Source organism: Cnephaeus nilssonii (assembly GCF_951640355.1).
Source record: "Cnephaeus nilssonii genome assembly, chromosome: 4".
NCBI classification, from domain to species: Eukaryota; Metazoa; Chordata; class Mammalia; order Chiroptera; family Vespertilionidae; genus Cnephaeus; species Cnephaeus nilssonii.
Genome location: NC_137075.1, coordinates 1,720,021 through 1,745,393, shown reverse-complemented (window position 1 = coordinate 1,745,393; position 25,373 = coordinate 1,720,021). Strand labels below are relative to the sequence as shown.

The window sequence follows — 25,373 nt, the reverse complement described above, 5'->3', positions numbered from 1 at the left end:
AGCAGACTAGAGGATCGCAAGAATCAAGTCAAAGATTTGGAATACCAAGAAGCAAAAAACACTCCTCTGAAAAAGCAAAAAGAATACAAAAAGTTGAAGATAGTGTAAGAAGCCTCTGGGACAACTTCAAGCATACCAACATAAGAATTACGGGGGTCCCAGAAAAAGAGAGAAAGATACTAAAAACCTATTTGAAGAAATAGTGACAGAAAACTTCCCCCACCTGATGAAAGAAATAGACTTACAAGTCCAGGAAGCACACAGAACCCCAAACAAAAGGAATCCAAAGAGGACCACACCAAGACACATCATCATAATTAAAATTCCAAGAGCAAAAGACAAAGAGAGAATATTAAAAGCAGCAAGAGAAAAACAGTTAGTTACCTATAAGGGAGCACCCATACAATTGTCAGCTGATTTCTCAACAGAAACTATGCAGGCCAGACGGGAATGGCAAGAAATATTCAAAGTGATGAATAGCAAGAACCTACAACCAAGATTACTCTACCCAGCAAAGCTATCATTCAGAATTGAAGGCCAGATAAAGAGCTTCACAGATAAGAAAAAGCTAAAGGAGTTCATCACTGCCAAACCAGAATTATATGAAATGCTGAAAGGTAGTCTTTATGAAGAGGAAGAAGAAGATAAAGATAAAAATTATGAACAACAAATAGGTAACTATCAACAAGTGAATCTAAAAATCAAGGGAATAAAAAATCTGATGAACAGAATAAACTGGTGAATATAATAGAATCAGGGGCATAGAAAGGGAGTGGACTGACAATTCTCGGGGGGAAAGGGGAGTGGGGGATGCGGGAAGAGACTGGACAAAAAGCATACACCTATGGAGGAGGACACTGAGGAAGGGGGTAAGGGCAGAAGGTGGGGTAGGAACCTGGTGGAGGGGAGCTATGGGGGGGAAAAAGAGGAACAATTGTAATAATCTGAACAATAAAGATTTATTAAAAAAAAGATATTAGTCAAAACAGATTAGGGAAACACTATATATACACATTCTATTTTACTCTTAGAGATTCACAATGCTAATGAATGCGAAGGAAAAGAGGCTCAAAGTGGGCCCATTTTCATCCTTCCTTCTTCAGGCTGCTCAAGCCTTGTCCTTGTAGTACCCAACCAATAGATATCAGAATTTGAGGTCTACCAAAATTTGCTGTTTACTTTCTGCAACACAAACTACTTAACATCTATCCATATTTTTTGGCAGAAGATCCTCACCATTGTGTTTAGTGTCTTTTCTAAATTTCAGCACTGACTGAAATGTGGCTTTAGGTATTAAGTTAAAAAATATATTTAAAAAATATATGTATTAACATTTTGTTGGAGTTGTTGTTTGCAAATATCTTCTCCCCTTTGGTTGGTTACCTTTTTGTTTTGTTGTTGGTTTCTTTTTAGTCATGGTGGCCAAGACATGGAGACAACCCAAGTGTCTTGTAACTGATGATTGAATAAAGAAGACGTGGTATAGATACACAACGGAATACTACTCAGCCAAATGAAATACTGCCATTTGCAGTAACATGGATGGACCTTGAGAATATCATGCTACGTGAAATAAGTCAGTCAGAAAAAGCTGAGAACCATATGATTTCACTCATATGTGAGATATAAAACTGAAACTCATAGACATAGACAACAATATGGTGGTTACCAGAAGGAAGGGGTGATGGGAGGGTGGTAAAGGGTAAAAGAGGGCCAAACATATGATGCCAGAAGATGATTTTACTTTGGGTGGTGGGCACACTGTTTAATATACAGATCATGTGTCATAGAAATGTACACTTGAAACCTATATAATCTTATTAACCAATGTCACCTCCATAAATTTAATTAAAAAAAAAGGGAAAACCTTTGAGGATTATAAAAATAATATATGATTATTTTAGAACATTAAGAAAATATTTCTTTGGCTACCCAAAGATAACCACTGTTAACATTTTGGTGTGGGAATGCCAAGATGTGTATGTACAATTTTTAAAACTAATTTCAGATTATTTAGTATAAGCTTTGTATTTTACTTTTCTACTTGACATTATATCCTGAGACTTTCCTGGCATCATTAAAGTGTTCAAAGACATGATTTTTAATAGTCAAATAACTTTTCCATCATAAAACTGTATTATGATCATTATAACTACTTCCTCTATTTTGGGACATGTAAGTCATTTTCCTATTCTTTCTCTCCTTATCCCTATTTTTTTTCTTTTAATTACTAATGGTAATATTAATAGTCTTTGCCCAAATCCTAAAAGAACAATGGGTTGAGTCAGTAATTTTCAAGATATGTCAGAATGAGTGTAATAAATAATGTAACAACTTACATTTTCACCAAGAGTGAAAGACACAAACCTTATCATATCCTAACCAGCCATCTATACTAATAAAAGGGTAATATGCTAATTAGACCAGGTCAACCGAACATCTTCCAGTCGTCTGGTTCTCCTTCCAGACAAAGCCACGGTGTCGGGGACCAAGGCAGAGGCAGTTAGGGGCGATCAGGCAGGCAGGCAGAGGCCGTTAGGGGCGATCAGGCAGGCAGGCAGAGGTGGTTAGGGGCAATCAGGCAGGCAGGTAGCGGGGTTAGGGGCGATCAGGTAGGGAGGCAGAGGTGGTTAGGGGAGATCAGGCAGGCAGGCAGAGGTGGTTAGGGGCGATCAGGCAGAGGGGGTTAGGGGTGATCAGGCAAGGAGGTGAGTGGTTAGGAGCCAGTGGTCCCGGATTGTGAGAGGGATCCCAGATTGGAGAGGGTGCAGCCAAGCTGAGGGAACCACCCCCATGCACGAATTTTGTGCACCGGGCCTCTAGTTATAAAATAATATTAAAAAATATAAAATCTCTATTATTAGTTAAAAATGACATCTCACTAATTTGATTTTATATCTTTGTGAGGTAGAACATCTGTCATGCTTAGAAACTATATCTTTGCTTTATTGTGAATTATATATTTATGTAAGTTCTTTTATCATATTGATCTATGTGTTCTTGTTATATTAAATTTCTATAATTCTTGAGCTATTCTTCTCTAGCTTGCCTCCTCTGTAATTTAATTAAGGTTTTTCTCATACTTTATATGTAGATTTAAATTTTTATACCCCATAATACTAACTTTCATCTGTATTTTCTTTTATATCTTTTAAGTGTAAAAATGAATGGCGAAACACTATCTTTCAAAAGTATGTAATTTAATTTTTTTCCAAATCCCCACTTACCATACTTTCTGGCGTATAAGACGACTGGGCGTATAAGATTTTCCTGGGTTAAAAAGTCATCTTATATGCCGGAAAATACGGTATATTGGACTATATTGATGCGATTACATATAATGGATTAGATATATTGGACTACTGTATTTTCTGGCGTATAAAACTACTTTTTAACTCAGGAAAATCTTATACGCCCAGTCGTCTTATAGGTCGGAAAATAGGGTAATTCTTCATGGATCATGTAATGTATGATCCTTTCAATCCACACCAATTTGTGATTTCACTTTTTCATACATTCAAAAATTGTGAAGTGCTAGTTTTGCTATATAAACTTCTTTTCTCAACTCCTTTTAGGCTATCATATTTTTAAAATTATGTACACAAAACTGAGGTTAAAGAGACAATTTTTAAAAATCAGCAGGATAGAACAGGTTCTATTAGAAATCTAAATTAGAGAAAAACAGTAAGGAAATAAATGCAATTTCTAAGTAGATAAAACAAGATGTTAAGGTGTAAGTCCACAGAAAATAGTGGTGATTTAAGGCAGAAAGAAGAATTTCCTGACCATTAAGAAAAAACACATTGCAAAAAAATTATCAAAAGATTTAATAATCTATAAGAGATCTTCTAGAGGACATTCAGGGATGAACTTTAGATGAATAAGGCATTCCTCTAAAGCAGGTGTCCTCAAACTACAGCCCGCGGGCCACATGCAGGTGTTTTGCCGTTTTGTTTTTTTACTTCAAAATAAGATATGTGCAGTGTGCATAGGAATTTTTTCATAGTTTTTTTTTTAAACTATAGTCCGGCCCTCCAACGGTCTGAGGGACAGTGAACTGGCCCCGGTTTAACCTTTTGCACTCGGATGTCGAGTGTGACTCGACACGGTTAGCATCAGTAGCAGCTCTTTTTATACTCTTTGAATGTATCAATAATTTGAAATATAAAAAAATCCAAATAAATAAGTTTGTATGAAAAGAAACTCCAGTTTTTTATTCTACTGCCACACTTTGTAAAATCTGGGGTATTTAAAAATTTAAATCCCGAGTAGAATAAAGGAATCGAGAAAAAAGCAAGCGAGTGCAAAGGGTTAAAAAGTTTGAGAACCCCTGCTCTAAAAGGAGAGAAAAAAGGCACAATATCCTCTAAGTCTATCCATGCTGTTGAAGATGGCAAGACTTCATTCTTTTTTCATGCTCAAGTCATATTCCATTGTATATGTATATCATTTCTTTGTCCATTCATATATTGCTTCCATATCTTGACTATTAAAATGCTGCAATGAACATATGAGTGATAAATATTTATTGACATTTTATTATTCATAAATTTCTTTTTATTCCCTTCTTTTTCTTCTTAAAGAAGATCCTTTAACATTTCTTTTAATACTTGTTGGCGGTGATGAACTCCTTTAGCTTTACTAGTATCTTGTCTAAGAAGCTCTTTATCTATCCTTCGATTATAAATGATAGTTTTGCTGAGTAGAGTAATCTTGGTTGCAGGTCCTTGCTTCTCATTACTTTAAATATTTTGTGTCAATCCCTTCTCGCCTGCACAGTTTCTGTTGAGAAGTCAGCTGACAGTTTTATGGACGTTCTCTTGTAGGTAACTGACCACTTTTCTCTCCATCTTTAACTCTTGGCATTCTATGTTTGGTGCGGGCCTCCTTGGGTTTATCTTGCATGGGACCGTCTCTGCTTCCTGGACTTGTATGTCTGTTTCCTTCACAGGTTAGGGAAGTTTTCAGTCATTATTTTTTTCAAATAGGTTTTCAATTCCTTGTTCTCTCTCTTCTCCCTCGAGCGTCCTCATGATAAGAATGTTGGTACACTTGAAGTTGTCCCAGAGGATCCTTAAACTATCCTTTTTTTTTTTAATTCTTTTTTTTTCTTTTCTGATTGACTGTCACCCTGTGTTTGTTTCTATGAATTAGGTAGAGCTGCTTTATCTCCTGGCTTTGGTAGAGGGGCCTTCTGTAGTAAATGTCCTGTAACACCCAATGGTGTAGCCTCCCTGGAAACCCAGGCTGAGCACTCCAGGTGCACCCCCCTCAACTCCCGGTGGACTGTGTGCACCCTTCTGCAGTCATTGAGCCTTGACTATTGTCCATGGAAGGGACTTACCACCAGCGTATTGACTGTGTGGACTGGCAGTGACCACAGCAGAAAATCTACTGTGCAGGGGCTGACTCTATGGAGCAGGGCTCATTTCAATGGGGCTCTGATGTCCACTGAATCTGCCCCTTGAGTGGGTCGATCGTGGAGGTGGTTAGGTGGTGCTTTGATGCAGTATGAAGCTGTCCACTGAGTACACTAGCTCTGGGGCCTCCCAGGAAGTGCACGCCATGGTCAGCTGCTGCTGTGCACTGTCCAGGGTCACGTGGCATGAGCTACAAAGTGATCTGCAGATGGCTGCTACTTGTGTTGGGCTTGGAGGTATCTGGTAGAAGCCAAGCTGTGAAGCAAGGCCAAATGCTGCTGTTGCCAGGCCTAGGGCTACTAAGCAAGAGGTAAGAGGTATGCAGAGGCCAGAGAGATACTGCTTATTTGAGATTTTAGAAAAGTTGGCAGCATGAGCCAAGACAGCCCATTTGTATGGAAAAGGCACTGAAAAGGGCTTGGGTGGGCCTGCAAGCTGGGTTGGGCAGGGTCTCAGGGAATACACCAGGGTGGGGCTAACAGTGTTAGCCAAGTTGATAGAGAATCAGATATGGGTCCCTGTGGACTCTGTCAAGGGGAAGTCTCAGAAAAGAAAAAGAAAAAAAAAAGGCTTCTGCCAGCACATCTGTCTGGGAGAAAACCGCACCCCCCAGCCTTGCCCTGAAGCCAGACAATTCAGTTCTTCCCCATATGTCCCTGGCACCTTGCACACTGCTGCTCCAGTGCTGGAGCTCAGAGCAAGTGTTCCGAGTAGGTGTGTGGGCCCTTTGAGAAGGACTCCAGGAGCCCTCTCTCATTCAGCCACTATCTCCACTGGTTTTCACAGCCACAGGCTTTGGGCACTAGAACCCTGGGCTAGAAGTTCTGATGTGGGGTTGGGACCCCTGGTTCCTTCGGGTGGGACCTCCTCAGTGGTTCCATGTCTCTGCCCCTTCTATCAGTCTCCATGTGACTCATGGTGGTTGTTCTATAGCTTAGCTGTAATTCTGAGGTGGCTGTGGGAGGTTCTGAGTAGCATTTATCTATGCTGTCATCTTGACCCAAAAGCTCCAAATTTAACGTGTCTTAAACTGATACTTTACCTCGCTAAACAAACCAGCTCCATTATCTTCCTTTTGAAATTTATTGGCATAAAGTTGTTCTTAATATTCCCTTATATCTTCTTAAAGTATGCAAGAGTTGTAATGATGTCCTCCCTTTCATTCCTGATACTGTTAATTTGTGTATTTCCGTTTTTCTTTATCGGTAAGGTTAACACATTCCAATTGATCTTTTCCAAGAACCAGCTCTTGCTTTCATTTACTTTGTGTTTAATTTGATTTGTTTCTGCTTTTTATTATTCCTTCTTCTGAATGCTTTAGATTTAATTTGTTCTTTTTAATCTAGTTTTTAAAAGGTTCCTTCAAAATACTATTTTATCTACATTGTATAAATTTTGATGAATTGTGTTTTCATTTTCATTCAGTTAAAAATAATTTAATATCCTGTGTGAATTTGTTTTTGACACATGGGTTATTTAGAAGGGTGTTTAATTACCAAGTATTTGAGGATTTTCTGGATCTCCGATATTGATTTATAGTTTAATGGCATCAATGTCAAAGAATATGCTTTGAATGACTTTTAAATAATCTTAAATGCACTGAGATTATTCTATAGACCTGAATCATTTACATTTAATGCAATTATTGATATAGATTTAAACCTACCATCTTGCTAGTTGTCTTTTATTTGTCTCATTTATTCTTTGTTTCTTTTCACTTCTCTTTCTTTACTTCTTTTAGATTTAGTAGTTTTTAGGATCCCTCTGTATTTCCACTATTCATAGTCATATCTATTCTTCTATTTTTTAGTGGTTTCCCTAAGATTTATAATATGCATCTTTAATTTAGCATAGTCTACTTCAAATAATATTATATGACTTGACATGTAATACAAGAATCTTACAATTTATTTTCAATTCTGTTATACTCTGCTCTGTTTTTATACATTTTAATGTTATATGTACTTTTTTTCTTTAGACCAAAGATCAGCAAACTAGGACCTGCCACCTGTTTTTGTAAATAGTTTTACGGAATAGTCAGTGTTGTTTGATTTAAATGATTGATTTTATGTTACATACAAGGGAAAAAGTAAGTAGTTGTGACAGAGACTGTTTGGTTCACAAAGCCTGAAATATTTAGTATTTAACCCTTTACAGAAAAAGACTGGACAGTTAATTATCTCTTAGAGTTATTAACATAAAAAAAAAAGAATTTTAAATTTACATTTTTGTTTTGAAAACTCTTTGGCCTGCTTTGTTTCTTTATGACACCTACCACCCACCCCGTTTCTGTTAGCTATCATACTATTTCTGTCTAAAGAACTTCCTTTTAACATTTCTTGTAGCACAGTTGAATTTTTTTCAGCTTTTGTTCTGCAAGGTCTTTATTTCACTTTCCTTTTTTTGGTTAATCCTCACCTAAAGATATATTTTTCTTTTTTTTTTAGAGAGTGGAAGGGAGAGAGGGTGAAGGAGAGGAGGGGTAGAAAGAGAAACATTGATGTGAGAGAGACACATTGATTGGTTGCCTCCCATATGTGCCCCAACCAGGGCTCGGGATTGAACCTGCAACCCAGATACATGCCCCTTGACCAGGAACTGAACCCATGACAATTCGGTGTGTGGGCCGATGCTTTAACCACTGAGCATGACCAGGGCTCGCTCATTTTCATTTTTAAAAGGTATTTTTACTGAGTATACCATTTGGGTTGACTTTTTTTCCTTTTCAGACTTTTAAGTGTTGCTCCATTGCCTTCTTGCTTGTACCATTTCTGGCAAAAAGTTTGTTGTAATTTTTTATATTTGTTTCTGTTTAAAAGTTTTGGCTGCCTTCAAGATTTTCTCATTATGTTTAGTTTCTGGTACTTTAACAATGATGTGTACAGGTGTTTCCTTCTTTTAGTACCAATACTACTATTACTACTATTATTGCTATTGTTTTTAGCCTACTTGGAGTTGTCTGAGTTTCTTTTTGAACTTGCGATATTATCTCGTTCATTTTTTTATTTAAAATTTTTGACCATTATCTACTTAAATATTTGTTTTGTTCTTATTCTCTTATTGTGAGACTCCAATTTACTTATGTTAATACCATCTGATATGGTCCCATATTAGATGCTCTGTTTGTCCCTCCCTCTTTTTATTTCAGTTTAAATACTTTATATTGAATTATCTTCAAGTTGATAGACTATTTCTTTAGCTGTGTTGAGTCTACTTAACAACCTGAAAGAATGCTTCATCTCTGCTATCACGCTCTTTGGTGTTTTTATAGTTTGTTTGTTTTTCCATTGGTTGTGGAGCTCTTTCGTTCACCCACCTTAAGAACGAATGCAAGTATTTTCCAACTCTTCATGGTTTCCATCTTCCTGTAAATTTCTCAAGTTATCTACCTTATCCATTAAATCCTTTAACATACTACTATTATTAATAATTAAAGTCCTGCCCTAGCTGGTTTGGTTCAGTGGATAGAGCATCAGTCTGAGAATTGAAGGGACCCAGGTTCGATTCTAGTCAAGGGCACGTGCCCAGGTTGTGGGCTTGATTCCCAGTGTGGGGCATGCGGGAGGCAGCCAATCAATGATTCTCTCTCATCATTGATGTTTCTCTCTCTCTCTCTCCCTATCCCTTCCTCTCTGAAATCAATAAAAGTATTTTAAAAAATTAAAATCCTTATATGATAGTTATAATATCTGGGTCTCCTGAATTAGTTCTATTGATTGCTTTATCATCTCAACAATGGGCCAGTTTTCCCTTGCTGTTTCTGTCTAATAATTTTTCATTGATTTTTTTTTGTTTTGTTTTGTTTTTAGAGGTAGAGGAAGAGAAAGGGAGAGGCAGAGGTAGTAGGAGAGGGAGAGAAGCATCAATGTGAGAGAGAAACATTGATCAGTTGCCTCCTGGGACTGAACCCAAAACCTGGGTATGTGTCCTAAACTGGAATTGAACTGGCAACCTTTCGATGCATGAGATGACACCCAACCAACTGAGTCAGGGCTTCAATAATTTTTTATTGACTGCTGAGCATGGAGTATAGAACAGCAGCAACCGAGATTATTATTTACACTTGGAAATTAGCATGCCTATTCTTCTGTCAATTGTGGAGGGGTTTAGTCAATTTAGACAGGAATTGAGCCTGATAGAGATTTTACTGTTGTCAGTTACTTTCAGAACACCACAGGGGTCTAATTCTTCTAAAGCTAGACTACTACTGTCATGTGCTTAAGGTAAGAGTTGAATTGGAGAGTTTTTCTCAATTTTCCACTCAGCTTTCACCCATTCCTGTTTCCTTATATCACAGAGGATCTCTCTCCCTGTTCTTGACCTATACCACCAGCAGTAGAAAGCTTGTTTGTCACCTGGTGGTGGCACATGGTTAAAGAAGGTGGGATTTTCAGTTGTCCTAGTCTAGTGTCAGTATTGGGTCGGCCATGCAGCTTTCCTTCCTATGGCAGCCAAAATCTACTTTGTATTTGTGTTGGTTTTCAGTGCTACCCTCCCTATTCTTTCTCCACTAGTAAAACACCTCTCCCTAGGTACTGGTGTAGGATACAGGGGTCCAAAACAGTTTTCTGCATCTCGTTCAGAGTAAAGGGTCTTCTTTTCTATAGCAGCAATGCATCTTTGGCTGTGTTCTGGGGACCAGAGGGTTCCTCCCCACAGAAGAAGAAGGATTTTTGCTTCTAATCTTCCTCCAGAAATGTATCAAATAAGGTTTTCTGCCCATCCCCCATTTTTTGAGGCTTAAAGGAGTCTGAGCAAATGCGAGGGACTTTGTGCCTCTATCCCAGCAGCCACAGATCACCTCCTTAATCTCTACATGACTGAGTCCCTGAGTCTCCACCTTGCACCCAGTCTCAATAGTAAATATCCAGTTGAGCCCCAAGGAAATGTATTTGAAAGCAAGTGTGAATTCCTCTCTTATCAGAAGCCCCAAGATATTCCAAATTAGTCCATACCTAGTCTTTAACAATCAGTTAAAATTTCAGCTGATTTCTTCTTATCTACTTTTATTGCAGCCATCTCTTTTTCTCCTGCCCTGCTAAAGACAAAACAATTCATGGCCCATTCTTTGGGGAAGAGGGTTGCCAACTCTTTGGAATTTAGGTTAATGTACTTGGTTGCTTTGCAAGCTCAGCTCTCCAATGAACTCAGAGAAATTATGACTTTGTAAATCACCCACCTTTTTTATGGTAGGTGAGGGCGAGAGGTTCTGTGCACATTTTTTACATTCTGAGTAAAGCAGAAGTCCCCTTCCACTTTGACTCACCTTTTTCTATCTTTGTAAAGTCATCACCCAGATAAAAGTTTAGAAGTATCTCTGACTTTTCTACAATGATGTTTAATATCCAATCACAGTTGATAAAGTCTGAATTAGATAAATCACTAACATATCTTTATTAGGATACTTTTTTTGCTATTTCTCTAGTATAAATACTTATCATCTTTCAATGGTCTCTTACATAAAGAAATATTCCTTCAACCAGCCTCCTGAAATTTGTTTTCTACTTAGACCTGACTGTATCATCAGACTGCCTTATTACAGTATTGCTTTGATGTTTGTTTGTTTGTTTGTTTATTTATTTATTTATTTATTTTTCAGAGAGGAAGGGAGAGGGGGAGAGAGATAGAAAAAGCAATGATGAGAATCACTGATTGGCTGCCTCCTGCACACCCTACACTGGGGATCGAGCCCATAATCCAGGCATATTCCCTGACCAGGAATTGAACCATGACCTCCTGGTTTATAGGTCAACACTCAATCATTGAGTCACACCAGCCAGGTGCTTTGATGTTTAAAATCAAGGCCATGAGCAATCTGATCCTATTCTGCCTTTATAGGCCACCTTCCTACAGAAACAGGTACTCCTTTTAGCATCTGGAAATGTTATCATTCAAGGGACACTTTCCATGAAAAAAACTTCCCTGATCATACAGACAGAATTCAATTGTACACTGCTTTATTTATACTAGAAAAATAACACTTTTATCATACATATCTCTTACACCTCTCTCCAGAAAAGCAGAAATCAAATCTTATATTTTCTCTTTTAGCTTTCCTACGTATTTATTTAGCAAATTAAAATAGCAAAATTAATAAAATGACACTTTCCTTCCCATAATCTACGTATCCTTAATGCATCCCTGACAAGGGCACTAAAAAATTTCACCAGCCCACAAAACACTGTTTTTTCAAACGTCTCAAGAAGGGAAAAACACATGCTACAACCATAGTTATTATGACATTTGAGCATTTTCAGAGGATTAGTTTAGGGACTCTTAGCATAGCAAACCATTTATATTATTAGAGTTAAATCTAAAATGGTAACCCCAAACACAAATATGCTAAAATCCCTTTATTTAGCTCCACGTAAATAACCCCAAGAAAGTCACAAAGTTTACTAAGGAAAATCACTGACACTTAAAAAGAAATAAGGCTATCTACCTTATTAGTTTTGTTAGTGCCTTAATTGGTAATCATATTCAGGCATTTTGCCAAGATGTGAAGGCAACATGGCTTTTACTAAATCATTTCCAATGAAGAGGGAAAGGAAGACAAATGAAGAAAAAGAGCAGTATAGTGAATGCCTTTTTATAATAGTACTATCAAATACATTTTCAAGAAATCCTATATAATAAAAGGCTAATATGCAAATAGACCAAACGGTGGAATAATCGGAACCACCAAACAACTGGTTACTATGACGTGCGCTGACCATCAGGGGTTGTGCGTGGAACATGGCGGGCGTCGGCCATGGCGGGATGGTGGAGCGGGTGAGCGGGGGCGCCAGACCAAGGTGGGGTGCCGGTTGCTGCCATCGGGGCAAGCCTCTGGCGGTTACTGAAAATTCTTTGCTCCTGCGCACGCTCTGGTCCCGCCCAGTGCTCGCACCTGCTGCTGGCACTGGCCCCACTCACACTCACTGCTGACGCCAAAGCCACTGCTCACACCCACTGCCATTGCTCGGCGCCATCAGTGGGTGCAAGCGGCAGCTGCCGACCCCGACTGCCCCTCAGGGCTTCTCCACCTCTCCCGGCTCCTGAGGGAAGATCGGGGCCAGCAGCCGCCTCTTGCACCCGCTGCGGATGCCAAAGCTGTTACTGGCACCCGCTGCCAGTGCCCAGTATCGGTCCCAATCGCTCGGTGCCATCAGCGGGTGCGAGTGGCGGCTGCTGGCCCTGATCAACAATGAGGGCTTCTCCACCTCCCCCTGCTCCTGAGGGGCGATCGGGGCAGCAGCAGCCACTCACACCAACTGCTGGCACTGGCCCCAATCACTCTGTGCCTTCAGCGGATGCAGGTGGGGCCGGTGCCATCAGTGTGTGGAGCGGTGGCGGGAGCGGGGCTGCCGGCAGACAGGGAACCAGAAGCCGCGGCAGGAGGGGCCAGGCGGCAGTGCAAAAGATGGGCTGAGACCCGCCCCTGTGCCTACTGCAGCCTTGTGGCCCACAGTTCCTCTCAAGGTGCACAAATTCATGCACTGGGCCCCTAGTAGCATATAAAAATCCTATATGCTATTTTAGTGAAAACCATTAGCAGGTACCATTTTTGCCAATTAGCTTTTCTGGCTCGGCTATGTGGCTGGAACCACAGTGGAACCTGAACTCACTTGACTCAGACACTAGAGCAGATGTCTAATATGGCATCTTTTTCATGCATTCTTAAGAAATGCAAAAAATGAAAAATGCTTTTCTTACTAAAATAAATAATAGACCCAATGGATATCTTTATCAACTTAACACAGAACTGCTATCCAATAACTCAACTTCTAGTAATTCAGTATGAGAGTCATATAAAGAAATTCAGCATAGCACTGTTCATAATAGTTAAAAATAGAAAAAACAGTTTAAATGCTAACCAACAGGGAATCTATACTAATAAAAGGGTAATATGCTAATTAGACCGGGTCAACCAGACATCTTCTGGACGTCTGACTTCCTTCCAGACAAAGCCACAGTGGGGGTGGGGATGGGGGCCCAAGTCAGAGGTGGTTACGGGCGATCAGGCCGGCAGGGGAGCAAGCAGTTAGGGGTGAGCAGTTAGGGGTGAGATCAGGCTGGCATGGGGGAGCAAGCAGTTAGGGGGCGATCAGGCAGGCAGGGGAGGGCAGTTGGGGGCAATCATGCCAGCAGGGGAGCGGTTAGGGGGCGATCAGGCCAGCAGGCAGAAGCGGTTAGGGGCAATCAGGCAGGCAGAGGTGGTTAGGGGCAATCAGGCAGGCAGGCAGAGGCAGTTAGGGGCCATCAGGCAGGCAGGCAGGCGAGCAGTTAGGAGCCAGAGGTCCCATATTGTGAGAAGGATGTCCGAGGGGTCCCAGATTGGAGAGGGTGTAGGCTGGGCTGAGGGACACCCCCCCGCCCCCCATGCACGAATTTCATATACCACTAGTCTTTTATATAAAACAAAGTGTATATACACTATTCAGCAATGAAAAATGTTGGCGCAAATCTCTATTTACATGGAAAGATGCCATAGCATACTGCTGCAAAAAAGCAGGTTATAATTCAATAGAGGCCCAGTGCATGAATGCGTGCATGGGTGGGGTCGATATGACCGGCCCCAATTGGCCGGCCAGGCCTCCTCCTGTCGAACTCCCATTCGAGGGAACAATTTGCATATTAGCCTTTTATTATATAGGATAATCACCTGTCTGTGTTCACCTGCAATACTCAGTGACAGGATTTGGAGCATGTGCCAGTTAGCAGTTTATTGCCTCTCAGCTTCAAATTCATACCATATTGCCTGCAAAAATAAAGCTGCCCCTTTAAATGTTTTTCCTTTGCCAGCTGACACAAGAGTTACACTTTATCAGTACAGGTGCTGGAGGCTACTTCCAACAACACCCCAACCTTGAGGTGGTTTTGTAGCAGAACAGTAGACACCCCAGCACACTAGTCAGTGGGTTTTGAGCAAATTTCCACTGCAAGCAAGACAGCACAGCCACTTCTCTGTCATCCAGGGAACCACGGCCACACCCTCTCCAACATGGTCTAAATCTCAGCCCCAAAGGATAATCTTCCTGAACTCTCTCTCAGACCTAGGGGTTGTAGCTGCTCCTTCTATCTGCCATTCTTATATTTGTTAAAGTTATCTTCATTTCTTTCTAGCCAACCCCTTGTTACTCCAATTTCCTGTTAGAGTTAATAATTTTTTTATATTAAAGAATATTTAATACTTTTTAGTTTTTGAAATTACTGTGTTATTTCCCCAGAACTGACCCTGACTGAAATAGGGTGAGGTTCCTCCCTTTTTATTTTTCAATGTTGTCTGAATTTATAAAAAAGTATTTTTTGTGATAATCACAAAAGGCAAGTTAATTTTATTTTGGAAAAATTCAATGCAAAATTAATACTGCTTTTAGTTTTCTATTTTAATAGAGTAGAAATATATTTGTGAGATTAAAATGATTGAATTTTGAAGAACATTCGTTTTTGTAAGACTGTTATTATTCAGTTTTCCCTTTTTAACACCAATTTCTTCTCAATATTAGCTAAAATTGTGTTTTTGTGTCATTTTAAACTACAGAAATTATCTAGACAGCTATGTTTTCTCTTGTTTATGCAATATGTTGCCCCTTACAAATAGGTCATTAATCATTAGATATCCTGAAGTGATAGGTACTAGTTCCTCAAATATATAGTCTTCCTCTTCCCTCTTATTATTTCAGGCCCTCTTACCATGTTCAAGGATTATCAGTTGGGCTCCAGCTTGTGCATTTCCAACATCATTCTCAGCAATGCATTGATAGAACCCTTCGTCTGACTTCACCAGACCCAAAACTTGAAGATTATGTTCCTTCTGAAGAAGAAAAACATATACAATTTTATGATTCAATTGATAAACAGTCCAAAATCCCAAGTATATGCTTTTTCTGGGAAGAAAAAACAAGTAAAATTGTCTGATTCAAGTACTGAATATTATCCACCTATGCACATGTTAACTCAATTTTATTGACAAGGTACTGACTTAAACTGATTAAAACAGGAAACACCGTCATTAACAATTAAGAACTTAATACTTATGCAAAGTTGTACTCTCAATGTTTGCAAACTTACATCTTTGCTTTGAAAAATATCTGGCATGCAGTACCATGTGACCGTAGTAAAAGTCTAAATTTGTGACTTCTAGGCATTTTTTAAATATTATTTTTAGTTTCATTAGCTCTGATAGATTAGACCAGTGATGGCGAACCTATGACACGCGTGTCAGCACTGACACACGTGGCCATTTCTGATGACACGTGGCTGGTGAGGCGGCCGCATGCCAAGGATGAAATATTTGCTGCTCCTGAGGATGAAACATTTGCAAAATAATGTTTTTTCCTCAAAGTGACACACTACCCGAGTTATGCTCAGTTTTTTGGCAAAGTTTGACACACCAAGCTCAAAAGGTTGCCCATCACTGGATTAGACTATACTAAGTTAAACCAGGTTGCATATACACGAAGTTTTCCTTAAACTATAAAGAAAACTACCCACACTTATATGGATGTCAACTATTGTTACTGTTATTGATATAGTATAATATGTTTTAAGATTTTTAAAAATACTAAGAGTAAAAAATGCTACTTTAACCATAAACATTGCTTTTCGGTTACATTTAAATATTATGAATTACTTTTTGTAACTTATGAGAGTATAAATTTTGAAAACAGAAAATATACCCCTACATATATAAGAAACTTATAATGACAGTAAGTCTTTAACAACCATAATTACTTCTGATTATTTCTATGAATGTTATGTATTTAAAGATATGTCATCAATCCTTGCTACTAAAACCTAGAAAATCTGATTACTAGGATCTTAGAAAAGGATAGACAATCTTTATTAAAAACTAGAGGCCTGGTGCACGAAATTCGTGCACGGGGGCGTGGGGGTTGTCCCTCAGCCCAGCCTGCACCCTCTCCAATCTGGGACCCCTTGAGGGATGTCCGACCCAGTGGGATCGGGCCTAAACGGGCGGTTGGACATCTCTCTCACAATCCAGGACTGCTGGCTCCCAACCGCTCACCTGCCTCTGCCTGATTGCCCCTAACCGCTTCTGCCTACCAGCCTGATCACCCCCTAACCACTCCACTGCCAGCCTGATTGACACCTAACTGCTCCCCGACCGGCCCGATTGCCCCTAACTTCCCTCCTCTGCCGGCCTGGTCACCCCTAACTGCCCTCCCCTGCCAATCTGGTCGCCCCCAACTATCCTCCCCTGCAGGCCTGGTCACCCCCAATTGCCCTTCCCTGCTGGCATGGTCACCCCTAAATGCCCTCCCCTGCTGGCCTGGTCACCACTAACTGCCCTCCCCTGCAGGCCTGGGTCCCCCCCCAACTGTCCTCCCCTGCCGGCCTGGTCCCCCCAAACTGCCCTCCCCTGCAGGCCTGGTCATCCCCAACTGTCCTTCCTGCTAGCCTGATCACCCACAACTGCCCTCCTCTGCAGACCTGGTTTCCCCCAACTGCCCTCCTCTGCCAGCCTGGTCATCCCTAACTGCCATCCTTGCTGGTCTGATCGCCCACAACTGCCCTCCCCTGCTGACCTGGTCCCCTCCAAATGCCCTCCCCTGCAGGCCTGGGTCCCCCCCAATTGCCCTCCCCTGCAGGCCTGGTCCACCCAAACTGTCCTCTCCTGCAGGCCTGGTCCCCCTCAACTGCCCTCCCCTGCAGGCCTGGTCCCCCCCCAACTTCCCTCCTCTGCTGGCCTTGTCACCCCTAACTGCCCTCCCTGCTGGCCTGATCGCCCACAACTGCCCTCCCCTGCAGGCCTGGTCCACCCAACTCCCCTCCCCTACAGGCTGGTCCTCCCACAACTGCTCTCCCCTGCAGGCCTGTTCCCACCCAACTGTCCTCCCCTGCAGGCCTGGCCCCCACCAATTGCCCTCCCCTGCAGGCCTGGCCCCCACCAACTGCCCTCCCCTGCAGGCCTGGGTCCTCCCCAACTGTCCTCCACTGCAGGCCTCGTCCCCCCCCCCCAACTGCCCTCCCCTGCAGGCCTGGTCCCCCCACAACTGCCCTCCACTGCAGGCCTGGTCTCCCCCGCAACTGCCCTCCCCTGCAGGCCTGGGTCCCCCTCAAGTGCCCTCCTCTGCCAGCCTGGTCACCCCCAACTGCCCACAACTGCCCTCCCTTGCAGGCCATCTTGTGGCAGCCATCTTGTGTCCACATGGGGGCAGCTATCTTTGGCCACATGGGGCGGCCATCTTGTGTCTTGATGTGACGGTCAATTTGCATATTACTTTTTTATTAGATAGGATGTATTTAATATAAAATAAAAAGTAGTAATGGCTGATATTCTTAAATATATTTAACACTAATTATTTACTTTTGCATTTACTTTCTCAAAGAATCTTCACATATATTGTCACAATAACTGTCCAACACTGGGTCATACTTATTTTGAAGGGCCTGAGCATCAGTATATGAAGGACAGATTTCTGCTCCTTGAGAGATATAAAGACAATTGGTGCATGTGCACACACATAATAATCATTACCCAGAAAATGGTGGCAGCTGTGTTTAACAGTGCTAGAATGTTTAGCAGGAATACTAGACCTAGTACTATTTGCTATGTGATCTTATATAAGCTACCAAAATATTTCTGGGCTCAGCTTTCCCATCACCCAATGAAGAGATTATATTCTGTGTTAATTTTTCTATCTTTGTTGGCAGTATATAAACTGGTGTATATAAGATATCAAGTCTCTTAATAATTACATTCAAAGACATTTAAAGGTTTCAGAGATAAGTGTCCTTCTTTTAAAAAGTACTTACTACAATCTTAAAGTAATCACTTGGGATAACCATATCCCCATTCTTAACCCACTTCACAGTTGGAGTTGGTTTCCCAGTCACTTCACATTCAAATACAATATCCATAGATTCATGAGCATATATATTAGTAGGCTGCTTCAGGAATTCAGGTTGGGCTTTAAAATAGAAAGAAAATGAAGATATTAATGAAAATAAAAATAGGTAGTTATTCATATTTCAAGCAATTTTTTTAATCCCAGAATTCACAGGTGTTTTACTTATTTGAAGTTTTCACATATTTTTATAAAAACGTAAATATATTTTTAAAATATATGTCAGGAACACAATATCTTTAAAAATTGACATTCTGGTGTAACTAGAAGAATAATTTTAATTTTTAAGATAATTTCTGAATTTCCTTGTTGAGAAATATATAGTAAATTGATTATATTGAAGAAATTGATAATATGAATGTTCTAAGCTAAAAATAAATATTTCCCTATGATTTATACCATTTTGGAAGGGCCATAATTAAAATTCAAAGAGTTGAGAAAACTGACATTATTTTTCTTTTCAGTCACTTAATGTGTATCCCCCCCCCCAAAAAAAAAAGTAATATAAATGTGACAGAGACCTTAAAACAGTTCATTTACACAACATACTCTTAATTAGTAATATCAAGAAATGGTTCTTAAGGATGGGAGGAAGAGTGATAGGATCTTTGGGGAAAGTTAAGTGTATTAGAAAAAGCCTGAATATTGTAGTAACTCTCTAACTCCATTTCACCTTACCCCAAAGTTGTAATCACACACTTATGAATAACATTCATTAAGATTTTGAGCCAGAAGGGTAAAGTAGATCATCTAACCCAGTGGTTCTCAACCCACAGGTTGAGAACCGCTAATGTAGAGCCTAAGACCATTGGAAAACACAGATATTTACATTACGATTCATAACAGTAGCAAAATTACAGTTATGAAGTAGCAACGAAAATAATTTTATGGTTGGGGGTCACCACAACATGAGGAACTGTATTAAAGGGTTCAGCATTAGAAAGGTTGAAAACCACTGAATTCTAATTCAACTTCCCATCTAATGCTGTAATTTCCCACACAACATCTTTGAAAAGGGGTATCTTACTAATCTCCAAAAGTTTCAAATGAAAAGGAACTCCCTGTATCACAAAGGAGCAAGCTCCACTATAGGCAGTTTCTATTTTTTTTAGAAAAACACCAGGTTTTTATTTTAACATTTGAGATAAAACTTGCTCAGTCTGCTGGAATTTTGATTGGGATTGTGTTGAATTTGTGGCAACTTGACATTGTTTATCTCTCCATTTATTTAGATCTTTGGTTTCATTTCTCTCATCAATGTTTTATATATTTCAATATATAAATCTTGTTCATACTTTGTTAGGTATATGCCTAAATATTTTAAATTTTTGGTGCTACTATAAATGGGACTTCAAAATTTTTTTAGTTTCCAATTTATCACTGCTAGTATGTAGAGGTGGAAGTGATTTATGTATACTGACCTTTCATCCCATGGTCATACTAAACTCACTCATTAGTTCTAGTAACTTTCTATAGACAACTTTAGTATTATCTACATACACAAAAAATATATTTATAGATAACTATATGTTGTCTGTAAAAAGAGGCAGTTTTATTTCCTCATTTTCAATCTGCTTTCCTCCTTTTTCATTATACTAGCTAGAGTGGGGCAGATCCTCAGAAAAAGTCCAGATTAGCTTTTTAATTTGTGTAAATGAAGAGTAAGAGTATAGAGAGCAGGTAGAAGCCCAGGTAAGCAGGATAAGCCAAGAAGGGAAAGAACATTTGATCTTAAGAAGCAATAAAGAGAGAAAGAAAAAATGGTAGCTGAATAGGCAGACCTTTCTTATTACACCTCCTCCCAGGGCCAGACAGGAAATAAAACTAAAGTGGGGAACATACAACTGAGATCCAACTGAGAAGGAGACTGACATGAAGGAATGACAGAAAACACCTGGAGACCAGTTGGAAGGGCGAGGTCGCAAGAGGAGCTGACCCAGCTCCCAGGGGTGGCTGGCCTAGAGTGAGGCAGGAGCTCCCGACTATAGGAAGGTCTGAGGCCCGAACCCAGGCTGGGCTCCAAAGCCCAGAGCACCAGAGCCGAGACCAATGGCACACGTAACAACCAGCCGTGAAAGGTGGCAGGGCTGCTGGTCACGGCAGAGTATGGAGCCGGTAGAGGTAGACCACAGCCAGTCAGAGAGAAGGCCGCAATTTCGTGTGTTTTTTGTTGTGGTTGTGTGTGTGTGTTTGTGGGTATTTTTAACGCAGAGCACAAGAGTTTTCAATTGTAGCTATTCACCTAAGGCTTCGATGCAGGGATGGAGGAATGGACTTAAGGTGCCTAAGGAGAGGCTGGAATGGGAAGCATTAAGGGAAGACGTGGAAAAGCAGCAGCCCGGAGTCCTGGCATTTGGTCATATGCCCCCCAAAACCAAAATGGCCGTTTTTCCTGAATAGCAGCAGGGCAGAAACAGAAGAGAAACCCTGCCTGAGGCGATACAGTCCACCCCACCCTAGGAGACCTGCATTTTGATCTTTGCAGAGTTAAGTCCATGAGTTTGAATAGTCTCGGGGAAGCAGCAGTGACTGGATTGGGGGAGGGGCCATCCACCCCACCATCCTGGGAACTTGACTGGTAATTTCTCCACACAAGAGAACTGATAGAAACTCCAGGTTTCCAGCCGATCCCACTGGACTCCATACAAGGATCTCTGCCCAGCCTAGGACAGGGAAATATTTTGGGTCACTCCCAGAGGAATAGAACTGGGAAACACACCAACCACATCCCCTGAAAGCTGAATAGCACCTCCCCTGCCTGAAGCACTTTCAGAAAATGATTTTTGAGTAATTAAGATTGACAGCTGACTAGCAGGCAAAAGTAGCTAGCAGGCAAATAGGTGGAGTCCAGGGAAACTGGAAGCTTGCTGACCCAACCCTGGGCCCATGCTGCTCACACACCTATTTTAGAGGGCCCCTCCTGCTTGCAGCAAAGTCGTGTGGAGAACAAATGGTGGATCACTTGGAGCTTCAAGCAGATTGCTGAAAGCCAAAGGAGGGCAATTTCTGACAGTGGTTATCACTTAAGTACCTCACAGGAAGCCCGGAATTGGTAGACAGACAAGTCAGCCACAGTCATCAGACTAGGATTCAAAAAGATTCCCATAGGGAACTAAACTACTGAAATGAGTGCTGTTTCACTTTTTTCCCTCTTTGATCATCTTTTTATTTTTTTTATTTTTCTCTTTCCTTGCTTTTATTTCCTTTCTTAATTTAGCTTCATCTATCTGCTTTACTGACTTATTATTCTAGTCTCTATTGTTTCATTCATATATCTAATTTTCCTCTTCCCTTTTCCTATTCCATTTGTTTTTCTTCTTTTTTTTAACTACTCAATTTTTTTTTCCTTTCTTCCTCTCTCTCCTTTTTCTCATGCCTTTTCATCTTTTTTTTTTCCTTTTCTTATTTTAGGTCTATCTGCCTTCTCTTTTGTTTTCCATTTCAAATTTTTTTTTTCATTTTTCTTCCTTCATTATTTTAAACCATTTTTCTTCCCTTATTCCCCTAATTCTTTATTCTTATTTTATTTCAGTTTAGCATCTACATATTTCTTCCACCCTTTTTTATTTTCCTTCCACCCTTTTATTTGTTGTTTTGGTTTGTGCTTTTTTTGTGTGTTTGTTTTCAGCTCATATTTTTTCTTTTTTTCTATCTTTCTTCTTCTGTCTTCTCGTTCCTAATTCTCTCTTCTCTGGTGGTTGCTTTTGTTGGTGCGGTAGGGGTCTTGTGTATGTTTTGTTTTGTTTCTTATTTTGGTTTGTTTGGTCAGTACCTCTCCTCTACAAGAGCTCAAAGAGTGTGGTAAGGGGTGAGCCTCACAGTCAGCCAGGCTCAGAGGAGATTCCATCTTAAAAAACAGGACAATATTCATGACCCAATTACAACCTAAGAACCCAAATAACTCAAACAAGGGTCATCCTAGAGCCCTCAGCTCAGGTAATCTAAGAGATTATACCATTAGGTCCCACAAAAACCTACTACATAAGACCAACCCACATAGTCTGGGAGGCAAAGTAGTTTAATCTAATACATAAAAACAAAAACAAAGGAACATAAAAAATGTGGAGATGAAGAAATGAAAGAAAAGGAGGAATCACCAGAAAATGAACTAAATGAAATGGAGGCAAGCAATTTGTCAGATAAAGAATTCAAAGTAATGCTAATAAGTGTTCTCAAGCAATTCAGTGGGAACCACAAGCAATTAAGTGAGAATTATAAGGGACTTAACAAGAGCTACACCAACATGAAAAGACAGGTTGGAATAATAAATAAGAATAAATTGGAAATGAGGAATGACATAGCTGAAATGAAGAACACCCTGGAAGAATTCAACAGTAGACTAGATGAAGCTGAGGACTGAATCAAGGAATTAGAAAACAAGGTAGGAAAAATCACCCATTCAGAAAAGCAAATGAAAAATAAAAATAAAAAGCAAGAGTCTAAGGGAGATTTGGGACAACATGAAACATAATATTTGTATCATAGGGGTACCAGAAGCAGTAGATTCTAGAAAGGAATAGAGAACCTGATGAAGAAATAATGGCAGAAAATTTCCCTAACCTGGTGAAGGAAAAAGTCATTCAAGTTCAGGAAACAAAGAGAGACCCAATCAAGATGACCCCCAAAAGATCCAAACCTAGACACGTCATAATTAAAATGGCAAACATTAAAGACAAAACAAAGAATCTTAAAGGCTGCAAGAGAGAGACAGAAAGTTACCTACAAAGGAGCTCCCATTAAGCTGTCAGCTGATTTCTCAATAGAAACACTTCAGGCCAGAGGGAAAGGTATTAAGTATATAAAGTAATGAAAAGGGACTGAACTCAAGACTACTCTATCCAGCAAGGCTATAATTCAAAATTGAAGGTGAAATAAAGAGCTTTACAGACAAAACAGGCTAAAAGATTTTATTACCAACAAACTAGCACTATACGAAATGCAAAAGAGACTAATGTAAGAAGAAATAGAGAGAAAAAGAACACAGGCATAAAGAATAAGAATGGCAACAAATAAGTACCTATAAATAGTACCCTTAAATGTAAATGGCTTAAATGCTCCAATCAAAGGCATATAGAGTAGTTGAATAGATAAGATAACATGACTCCTATATATGCTGGTTCCAAGAGACTCACCTCAAAACAAAACACACAGAATGAAAGTGAAGGGATGAATAAAAATTTCTCAAGCAAATGGAAAATTTAAAAAGCTGGGGTAGCAATACCCATATCTGACAAAATAGACTTCAAAGTGAAGATCATAACAAGAGATAATGAAGGCCACTTCATGACACAAAAGGGATCAATACAAAAAGAGTATATAACTCTGATAAACATATGTACACCCAATACAGGAGCACCCAAATATATGAAAAAACTCCTTGAGGATTTTAAGGGAGATTGAGAGCAACAAAATCATACTAGGGAACTTTAACACCCCACTGACATCATTGGACAAATCTTCCAGACAAAAAATTAACAAGGAAATAGCGATCCTAAACAACACACTAGACCAGGTGGAATTAATTGACATTTTCAGAACATTTCACCCAAAAGCCATAGAATATACATTCTTCTCAAGTGCACACAGGTCATTCTCAAAGAATGACCACATGTTAGGACACAAACTAAGTCTCTATAAGTTCAAGAAGATTAAAAACATATTAATCATCTTTTTGGATCACAATGAAATTAGAAATCAACTACAATAAAAACACTCAAAAACATTCAAACACATGGAGACTAAATAGTACAATAAACAAGGAATGGGTTATCAAAGAGATCAAAGATGAAATAAAAAACCTTCCGGAAACAAATGAAAATGAACACACAACTACCCAAAAATCTATGGGACACAGTGAACACAGTCCTGAGAGGGAAATTCATAGCAATATAGGTCTACCTAAAAAATAAACAAAAAAACAAAAACAAAAAAAACCAACCAAACAAACAAACAAAAAAAACAGGAAAAATTAATAATAAACTATTTAACCCTACAACTTAAAGAATTAGGAAGAGAACAAAAAGAAAAGCCCGGAATAACAACAAGGAAATAATAAAGATGAGAGTGGAAACCAATAACATAGAGACTAAAAATAAATACAAAAGATAATTAAAACCAAGAGTAGGTTCTTTGAAAAGATAAACAAGATCGATGAACCTTTAGCCAAACTCATCAAGAAAAAAAGAGAGAGGACCCAGATAAATACAATCAGAAACAAAACAGATTGGAGTAATAACTGATACCACAGAAATACAAAGGATCATAGAAAAATACTACGAACAAGTATATTTCAACAAGCTGGACAATCAGGACAAAATGGACATACATATTCCTAAAAAAAATACAATCTTTCAAAACTCAATCCGAAAACCTGAATAGGCTGATAACTACTGATGAAATAGAAGCAATAATGATAATAATAATAATAATAATAATCTCACAACAAACCCAGGGGAGGCATCCCTATGGCTTCACAGGGGTTTTACCAAACATTCAAAGAAGGACTAAACTATCCTCAAACTATTCCAAAAAAATCCAAGAGGAAGGGACACTTCCAAGTTCTTTTTACGAGGCCAACATTATCCTTATTCCAAAATCAGATAAAAACACTACAAAGAAAGAGAATTATAGGCCAATATCCCTGATGAACACAGATGCTAAAATCCTCAACAAAATAATAGCAAATTGCATTTAGCAATACATTAAAAAGTTCATAAACCATGACAAAGTGGGATTTATTCCGGGGATACAAAGCTGGTACAATATTCACAAATCAATAAACGTGATACATCACATAAATAAATTGGAAGGCAGAAATCACATGATCATATCAATTGATGCAGAAGAAGCACACTTTTTCGATAAAAACTCTTGGCAAAGTGGCAATATAGGGATCAGATCTCAACATAATAAAGGCCATATACGACAAACCTACTGCCAACATCATACTCAATGAGCAAAAACTACAACCGACTTCCCTAAGAACAGGAACAAGACAGGAATGTCCACTTTCACCACTGTTATTCAACAAGGTACTGGAAGTCCCTGACACTGAGATCACAAAAGAAGAAAAATAAAAGGCATCCAAATTGGGAAGGAG

The 25,373-nt window shown here is 39.6% G+C and overlaps 1 protein-coding gene across 12 annotated transcripts in view; it reads right to left on the bottom strand.

Moving 5' to 3' along the window:
* Positions 1–25,373, bottom strand: part of NEO1 (neogenin 1) — a 377,465-nt gene that overhangs the window by 185,873 nt on the left and 166,219 nt on the right. For all 12 annotated transcript variants that reach the window (XM_079767544.1, XM_079767540.1, XM_079767550.1 and 9 more), the window contains 2 exons: positions 18,183–18,337; positions 15,096–15,216 (listed from right to left, as the gene is read on the bottom strand). In XM_079767544.1, the coding sequence (XP_079623670.1) occupies positions 15,096–15,216; positions 18,183–18,337 (276 nt within the window). The remainder of the gene's footprint in view (positions 1–15,095; positions 15,217–18,182; positions 18,338–25,373) is intronic.